The following is a 9,740-nucleotide window of genomic DNA, read 5'->3' on the forward strand; positions in this document are numbered from 1 at the left end:
GGGTAGCTAGAGGTTCCATGCGCATAAATAATTAGAGAAAATATAGAATATCTCTATACAGGATCTTTATAGTTATATGGCTCACTCAAGGCACTTCCTCTCCCACCTCACATGCCCTGTCCTGTAGGTGTGATGGCAGCCCAGGGGCTGTTGTCCAACCCAGCCATATTCGCTGGCTACAATGAAACCCCTTTTGAGTGTGTGTGGGACTGGGTGGACCTCGCCACAAACCTCGCCACAAACCAGGGGACCCCCTTCACCTGCTTCCACCAGCACCTCATCTACATGCTGGAGAGGGTCAGCTCCCAGCCCGAGAGGAAGGTGTTCAACTCCCTGCAAAGCAGCGCCGCAGTCATAGACTACCTCCACAACACATATGGATCCCCAGACAGAAGGCCTATCATAAACACAGGCTATGTATATTTTAATATGCATGTTATTAATTATTGTCAATGGAATAAAAGTGTTTGTTTATTATTTCTCATTCTGATAGTTGTGGTGTGCATATGTCTCCCTCTACCAGTGGTATAAAGTACTTAAGTAGTACTTTAAAGTATTATTTAGGGGTATCTGTACTTCACTATTTATGACTACTTTTACTTCACTAAACACACATGCTTTGATTGGAATTTATTGTTTTTTTGGACTGTGCCCATGGCGATCCGTACATTTTAAAAAGAAAATGGTCCCATTTGGTTTTCTTAATGTAAAGAATTATTTATACTTCAGTATTTTTAAAACCAAATACTTTTACTCAAGTAGTATTTTACTGGGTGACTTTCATTTTTACTAAAGTCATTTTCTATTGTATCTTTATTTTTACTCATGTCAGGAACCGGCTCGAAGTTTGTAACAAAAAGGGAGACATGGAGATAAGGAATAACAAATATATATTTATTAACTAAAGTAAACTAAATACAATTAACAATGGTGTGTGTAGTCAGTAATCAGTAGTGTAAGTGAGTGGTTGCATGCATAAATGTGATAATGACGGGTGTTGAACGGTGCCAACGCAAACAAAACAAAACAGCCACACCTTAAATCTGTCAGTGTGTCTGCATGGAGAGAGTCTCCTCAATGAATGTGGAAGTGGTGCACTTTATCCTGGGACACACCCGGGTCCAAGTCTGTCCCATGTCGCTGACGACCCTCCCAGCTCGACCCCCCCGAGATCCTAATAAGGAAAACAAGAGCAAAGAGAAAGATAACGGCAGACACAGTGGGAGGGTCGTCACACTCAAGTATTACAACTGGGTACTTTTTCCATCACTGCCCTCTACCTCCAATAAACTAAGGTTACATCAGATTCACTTCAACATGGTCAAAAGGTACAAACAAAACCAAACACATTACACCTAATTTCAACATATTTGTACAGTATAGTATTTACAATATATGGCAAAATCGTATTGGTTATTCTCAGTAGAGGATAAGCCAGTAAGCGAACAGGTAAACGTTTCTGTAGGACTTCATCCCAATGAGGCGCAAAAAAGTAGCGTGAAACAACTCAACTTAGCTTTTCATCCCTACAGTTTCGACCGTTTCTGGGTTCTGGTGCCGCTAAGTAAGTTACGTACTTTGCATAATTATTAAGGCATTGAACTTGGTTCCTCATATGTGTAGCAACTAACTATTTCACAAAAGTATTCGCTAACGTTATAGTACCAGTTAGATAGCTATGGCTTCTCTCCTAACAGATGGCCAAGCTGCCTGGCTGATTTCAATGCATTATGCAAAAGTCTTTCGAAATATATAGCTAGCTAGCTTCAGAATGGAGAAGGCATAGCTACTTTTTCTATGATATAAGGACGTATGTTATGTACTGAATGAAACAGCAGCTGTAATTTGCATTGTAATTTCAGAAAATGTCCATAATATATCTGGAGTAATAGTGCAATTATAGATGGTGTTTCACAGTATTATTTACCCGCCAGTGATATTCGCCTCTTTATTTCTCCTGCTGGAGCAGAGTCTGTTCTGACTTTCTGGCTGTGGTTAACTTGTGGAAATTGCTCTGTAATTTCCTGATATCTAAAATTGTACACTGTTTGCTCAATTTCAGTTTGTGTGAACAAGCACTGAATAGTGTAGGGAATCACTGTACCATCTAAATCGCTGTGAAATATATTTTCAATAATATCGTTTTACAGCTGATTGAAGCTGGTGTACCGAAAGTGAAAGGCGCAAGTCTCTGTCATGTTATGAGAAATGGGATGCGGGGGAAGGAGGATGTTTGTTTTGAATGCAGCCTAATGCTAGGTAAATTACAAGATGCTCCAGTGATTTAGATGGTCCCTACACTATTCAGTGCATGTTTTCTCCCATAAAATGAAATTGAGCGAACAGTGTAGAACTTCAGCCACCATGATATGACAGAGCGATTTCCACTAGATAATACAGCCACAAAGTCAGAAAAGTTTTCCCATTTTTACAATAGATTCAGCCCCAACGGGAGAAATCAATAGGCTAATATCACAGTCTGGAATGTAATACTGTGAAACGCTATCAGTCATTTATTACTACAATATATTGATATTAGAAATTACAATGCAAAAATTCGACAAAAAAAATAAAAAGCCTTTGTGTAGCACCTATAACCAAGCATGTGAACTTTGTAGGTAACGTTAGCTAACTAGGATAAGAGGCGTATCACTGAAACAGGGACTGCATTGTTGTTCTGAACACAATTGCATTCATGGTTTCACAGTTAGCTGAAATACAATATATCCATAGGAAACTAGATAGCAAGCTAACTACGTAGCCAGTTGAGTTTTCCGGTTGTTGACATCAACAATTAAACCAGCCCTTTTCCATTCTGGCAATATAACCTACTGCCATACTGTGAAAGGATCTATGATGCTTAAAATGTACTCTTTTTCAGACTGTATTGTTAGAGATGACGTTCCTATGGACTGCAGTTGCTTTCTTCCTCTATGTGGAAATAGGTGTACTCCTCATCCTCTGTCTACCCTTCATCTCAATCACCAGGTAGGAATGAGCAATAACCTGTCCTGATACATTCCGCAACTTCACATTAAACAAAATTCCTTTGAAATTATGTCTAAAATAAATATTTTCCATATGTTGAAGTGAGGTTAATTTCAAGTTCTGAATGAATGGTGGAAAAGTATTTTTCGGAAGTTGAAAAATACATATTTCTGAACTTGAAATCAGGTTCACTTTTGGTTCTGAGTGAAAGTTGAAAAGAAGTAATTTACAGATGTTGAAAATGCGTGTTTTTTGGTCATTGATTCTATGTCCAAATTTCAGCTGCGAAATTCTAAATGATAAAAATTATTTTTCTTATTTTATTTAACCTTTATTTAACTAGGCAAGTCAGTTAAGAACACATTCTTATTTACAATGATGGCCTACCGGGGAACAGTTTGAACAGTATGGCACAGTTTAGTACAGTAGTTTAATTCAGTAGAGTACAGTTTAGTTCAGTAGAGTACAATACACTGTACTGTAATCTACTGTGCTGTACTCAACAGTACTTTTCTTTACTGAACTGTACTGTACTCTGCTGTGCTCAATTGTGCTGTACTGTACAAACTTGTGAAACAGATGTCTATGATTTGTTCAGATTTGGACTGGACCAAATGTGAACCAATTATAGAGATTTGATCCGGACTGGGCCAAATCTGAACCAATCATAAGAGGTCGATGTTTGGGCCAAATCAAGGCCGGTCCAGACGTCTGTGGCTGTTGAAATCCAGGCTGGTCCAGCCCGGACTAATTCTGAACCAAACATATCTATGTTTGGGCCAAATCAACGCCAGACCAGATCAAATCTGAACCAAACCGACGTCTACATCCGGACCGGACCAAAAATCTACATCCGTGCACGTTGAAGTCAAGGCTGGTCCAGACTGCACCAAAAAAATACATTGCCGTCGGTCCATGCTTTGTGGGATTATGTTTTTGTGCTGTTTTGCAGAATGCAAAGTATCTTCCAGCTGAGAATATGGAACAAAATGTCCAGGATTTGGACCAAATTCTTCCTCAACATCAAATTATCCTACATCATGATCACAATCCTTATAGGCCTCTTGATTGGTAAGCTGATGCCAAAAAGTATGTTTAATTTACTCACAGATTTTAATGGCTCACAATAGTGACAATCTCTCACGGAGAGTTTACAATCTCAATCTCATACAATGCTTTTGAAATCTCAATGTTTTACTATGTTTAACCATGTCGTACCACACCTGCACGTCCTCCTGTAGACTCTTTGCGTGAGATGTGGAAGTATTCGGGGGCGAAGAACAACAAGGATGCTATTCTGCAGCCCAACATGTTTAACCACCTCCACATGAAGCTGTTCAGAGCCCAGAGGAACCTCTTCATCGCCGGCTTTTCCCTTTTCCTCTGGCTGTAAGTCTGGGAGCTCTGGATCTGTCTGTCCTCCCATTGACATACTGAGTCTGAAAACCAGCCAGTGCATGGATCGTCATAATCATAGAGATTTCTTTATTCATTGCAATGACCATAACAGTGGTCGTGTTCAGTAGGGGACACCGTAGCAAAATGTTTAGAAAAACGGAAAACAACAAATGTGTTCAGATGGACAAGTTCAAGTTGCAGCTCTCTGTTTAAGAAAAAAAATTAAATCTCATTATTGAACACCATCTCTGTGTGTGTTTCCCTACAGAGTGCTGAGGCGGGTGATCACTCTGATCAACCAGCTGGCGACGGCGTCTAGCACCACGGCCTCTCTGCAGACCAAGGCAGAGAGTGACAACCAAACTGCCAAGAAATACATGGAGGACAACGCGCTACTGAAACAGGTAAAGTCATACCCAGTATCACTTCCCTTTCTGCACCTGAGCCCATATTTAAAAGGGTCTCAAAAAGAAGAGAAGCGCTGATCTAAGATAAGGCCCCCCTTGTCCATGAAAACGTATTCATTTTGATCTAAAAGGCGAAATGGAGATATGGGCCTTCATCCACACTAAAAGTAACTAAAATAATTTTTGTATTGCATATGGTTGAGAGGTGTGGTAAGTGGTTAATGTTTACCTGTCTTTTTTTTCAGACTCTGATGGATGGGAAGGGGAACAAGGCCACAGCAGATGGAAACGAGCTGCTGAGAAAAGAGATGGAGAAACTGAGAGAAGAACTGAAGGGTTCAGAGGAAGGTGAGGAAGACACACACACAATACTTTTGTGACAGACTGAATAATAGAACCAAAAATCCAATAATACTGAAATCAACTGAAAATGTACAACTACAATACAATAACCAACCAACCAAATGAAATCAGACCATAATGACAATAAAACAAACATGGGCTTCAATTACTGTTCAATAATGTGCACTTTGACTCATAGCATGTCACCTTTTAGAGAGATTGGATGATATGCATGGGAATTGGATGATAATGGGAATGCTTTGGGGTTAATGTTTTACCTAGCCTTGAAAATGTCCCAATCCGAGATGGAAGCTATGAAGAAACAATCCGATGGACTGACCAAAGAATACGACCGACTGCTGAAAGAACACCAGGTAACCCCAGACCAGCTCACATACAGTATCTACAGTAGCCTACATATTACTGCTCACCTGGCCTTGTTCAAAGCTGTCAGCACTTGGATACTGTATATTACTACCCTGCTCAAATGTAGACCGAATACTTCAACTCTGTCTTTAGTACTACTACTGTACATTTACCTCTACCACTTCACAGATATACTGTATATATAATTTTTTCCAGAATCTTCAAGAGAGTGGAGACAAAAAGGATGATTGATCGGGCTTATGACTACAGCGGTCAGAACGTTTACAGATTGTACCAAGAAACCAGAAAAAAACACTGTCACACATGCTATCATTTTCCTTTGACATACTGAAGCACTGCATGATGTCACCAAAATACTCCTCCAAAGCACCACTGAGCCGCCAAACATTAGATAAAAAGCACCTTAGCACGTTTGTAATAGAATAGCTACTACACCAGCCTAGAAATAGTGTTTATAGTATTTGCTGACTTTTGGAGAATTTCACAGTTGTGAATGAATGCCTGCATGCATGGCTGTACAAGCTTCAGATTACAGTGGTCTTCTACTGTGAATGTATTTTTGATGTAATGGGCTTGCTATGCTGTTTTTTCCCTGTATATGGCAAGAGCACCATTGCATTCATATAAATGATGTCTATATTCCAGTTTTTTACCTTAGCAACTATGCAGATTACAGATTGAATTGTATGTTTTTTGTAAAACGAAATGAGCATTCAGTTCATAGGGGTAGGGAAGCTATATTGAGTCATTTTTATTGTTAAATATTTATCAATGGTGATGTTTTGTTTCCATTCCTCTGGAGATATTCCACGTACTTAGATGTTAAGTGGTTTGAGAATATTACACAGGGTCAGGGTTCGGCTAGATTGAAAATCCTATATGGGGTCATGATTTTCAAGGATTCTCAAACACTTACAAAAGTGTGAGGTGATTCCAGTGGTGTAAAGTACTTCAGTAGTACTTTAATGTATTTTTACTTGTTGTTTTTTGGGGTATCTGTACTTTATATTTGACTACTTTTACTTCACCAATTCCTGAAGAAAATATTGTACTTTTTACTCCATACATTTTCCTTGACACCAAAAAGTACTGGTTACATTTTGAATGCGTAGCAGGACAGGAAAATAGTCACATTCACACACTTATCAACCGAACATCCCTGGTCATCCCTACTGCCTCTGATCTGGCAGACTAACTAAACACACATGCTTCGTTTGAAAATGATGTCTGAATGTTGGAGTGTGCCTGTGGCTTTCCGTAAATAAAAAAACAAGAAAATGGTGCCATCTGGTTTGCTTAATATAAGGAATTTGAAATGATTTATACTTTTACTTTTGATACTTAAGTATATTTTAAGCCAAATACTTTTACTCAAGTAGAATTTTACTGGGTGACTTTTACTTGAGTCATTTTCTATTAAGGTATCTTTACTTTTACTCAAGCATGACAGCTGGGTACTTTTTCCACCACTGAGAGATTCCCTCTTCTCACTCTCAGACCCCCTGTAGTGTGTCACACACACAACTGAAGATTGTATAGACTAATAAAACCAGAGTATGACTGTCCCAGTCCTGGGGTTTGGTTGGGTAGATGGTGAGCTTGAGTCGGTTAAAAATTGTGAAAAAGGGAGATTATTTGTTAAAGAAGAATGGTAGAAAGTGTAAGCAGTGTGAGCTGAAGACGGGAGAAGAAATGGAAGTGAATGAGGGCGAAGTATCGGAGGTTGTTGTTTAACTAGCTAACGTTAGCTGGCTGGCTTGTTAACTAACGTGACGTGTGTGATCTTACACGTTGTTTACCTAGCTAGCTACATGTCGTAAGCTAAAGTGTACAATGCCCATTGAATATGGCCGGTAAAGGTAAACGTTGGCAAAGAAGCATAATGAAATTGTTGCCAGCTGAGCTGGTTTGGCTGCTTTCATATTATCCAGAGGTAAACAAATCATCGGCCAGAGCCGACGCTCTGAATACTCCAGGAGCAAAACGAGATGGGTGGGGCTAAAGCTTAAGAGGGTGTGAACGATGCTGAATGTGTGTAGACAAAGAGCTCTTCACTAGATACCAAAACATTCAAAGGCCATTTTCTCAAAAGTGAGTTTACAAGTTTATCAACTTTCAAAGCAGAATTACTTTCCCATTGTTCCTCAAAAATGCAGTGTATGATATACCATTTTGTAGCTCTGAGTCTCTACTTTTATCCAATGTAAATAAATACAATTTCAAATGTTGCTACATAAGACCAAATCCAGCAGATGAGTCATTTATATTATCATGACAGCACACCTAACATCTTAGGTGAATGACTTCTATTTTAGCGCTTGGCAATGCAGATGCTTGTTGCCGCGAGCGAGCGAGCAGTGTGGGTGCAATAATTGAATAACGTGTATGTTTACATTTATTTTGCAACGGTGTGGTCAGCATGTTGGGCACTGCATCTCAGTGCAAGATACTTTACCCTATGGGTACCAAGTTCGAATCCAGGCTGTATCACATCCGGCTGTGATTGGGAGTCCCATAGAGCGGCGCACAATTGGCCCAGAGTCGTCCAGGTTTGTCCGGAGTAGGCCGTCATTGTAAATAAGAATTTGTTCTTAACTGATTTGCCTAGTTAAATAAAGGTTAAAAATAATAATCATTAAGAGTCAAAGCACATGCACAGCTGAGCTATCTTTGTTGCAGGTGCATGGTAACAGTTGAATAAGATGAGAAAAAAACAAGAAACCCATACACTGCTCTTGCTAGTATCACTGCTCTTTATTAAGCTTTACGTATCGGCCTCATGGCCTTCGTCAGAGTTTTTGTGAAGGTTTATAATTTGCACCCTTATGTAGACTTTGCTCCACCCACATCCATTCAATGCATCGAATGGGGTTGGAGTCAAGGTAAAATAAGCAAGTGTTACCAAATATAACAATGTGCATTTCATAACTATCCTTATAAAGAGTGTACAAAAAAACGTATTAAACACGTCTGTAAAACCACAATGAGGACATTGACCTATCAAGTAAGTTTTCATAAATCATTGGGTATAGTGCAAGAACAAACGTCAGCGTAATCTGAAGTGGTGGCATTAATTCATGTTCACATTTACAACATAACATGCATGGGCATTTCATCATTAAGACCTTTTGGGAATAATGTCTGGAGGGTGAAAATCCCAAAACATTATTTTTTGCTCTGAGTATTATTTATATCACCTCCCCTGTCTGATATCTTAACTTTCTCTATGCCACAAAATCTAAAAAGGTAGAAATGTCATGTTTTTGGTAATTAAAATCCCTGTCGTTTCTCCTGATTTAATTTATGTTCACTAATTCTCTTTGAGAGAAATTAGATGTTTTACCTACAGCCCACATGGAATTTAATCATGTCGATCACTGGTTCTCAATCCTGGTCCTGAGGACCCAAAGGGGTGCACATTTTTGTTTTTGCCTTAGCACTACACAGCTGATTCAAATCATCAATTCATCAAAAGGCTTTGATGATTTGTATCAGGTGTGTAGTGCTAGGGCAAAAACATAAATGTGCACCCCTTTGGGTCCCCAGGATTGAGAACCACTGATAGATAACATGGGTGGTGGAGCATGTAATAATGTAATTTATTTGGAACCGGTTTCCTGTGTGAGTGGCAGAAATATTCACAATTCATCATATTGTTGCACTGTGCGGAAACTCTGCATTTATAGCTACCATTCGGAAGAGGGTGTAAAAGAGCCTGGCAAAAACAAATTGTGAATGGTAGTTGGCATGGACCAATTTGTCACGTAAATTGCAACCTCTCCTATATAAAATAAGTGGTGGGTTCTTAAATTAAGCTGGCAAAGCTGGGTCCGATAATAACATGCCAGTGTTTCTTGACAGCATCTCCCAATTTGCGCGAGTTCAAAGTATATGTGGTGGTGAACATTAGTGTTCTTTAACTCTAGTGGGTCTTTTTTGTAGCAGTTCATCTCGTGTTTTCCCTAATGCCAAATTTAGAACTCTATCCACACATTGTGGAGAGTAGCCTCTTAGAAACGTATTGCTTTTTCTAGATAGTCCTCTGTGGAGTGGCATATACGGTGCAGTCTGAAACACTGGCTTCTTGGAAGTCCTCTTTTTAATGGCTCAGGGTGGAAGCTATCCCCCTGTAATATAATATTTCTGTCTGTTTCTTTTCTGTACAGAGTTGTAAACAGGGTTCCATTTTGATTTCTCAATCCACATATTGATGTAATG

The 9,740-nt window shown here is 39.3% G+C and overlaps 1 protein-coding gene across 1 annotated transcript; it reads left to right on the forward strand.

The window, feature by feature from the left end:
• Window positions 1-1,235: 1,235 nt before the first annotated feature.
• On the forward strand, window positions 1,236-6,803 carry LOC106609191 (B-cell receptor-associated protein 29). The gene is made up of 8 exons (XM_082977660.1): window positions 1,236-1,564; window positions 2,882-2,988; window positions 3,941-4,059; window positions 4,230-4,377; window positions 4,655-4,790; window positions 5,039-5,141; window positions 5,418-5,509; window positions 5,718-6,803. The coding sequence occupies exons 2-8, from the start codon at window positions 2,897-2,899 to the stop codon at window positions 5,751-5,753; spliced, it is 726 nt and encodes a 241-aa protein (XP_082833786.1). The 5' UTR covers window positions 1,236-1,564; window positions 2,882-2,896; the 3' UTR covers window positions 5,754-6,803.
• The last annotated feature ends 2,937 nt before the right edge of the window (window positions 6,804-9,740 follow it).

The sequence above is a fragment of the Salmo salar genome, chromosome 07 (assembly GCF_965601325.2).
Source record: "Salmo salar chromosome 07, fSalSal1, whole genome shotgun sequence".
Taxonomy (NCBI): domain Eukaryota; kingdom Metazoa; phylum Chordata; class Actinopteri; order Salmoniformes; family Salmonidae; genus Salmo; species Salmo salar.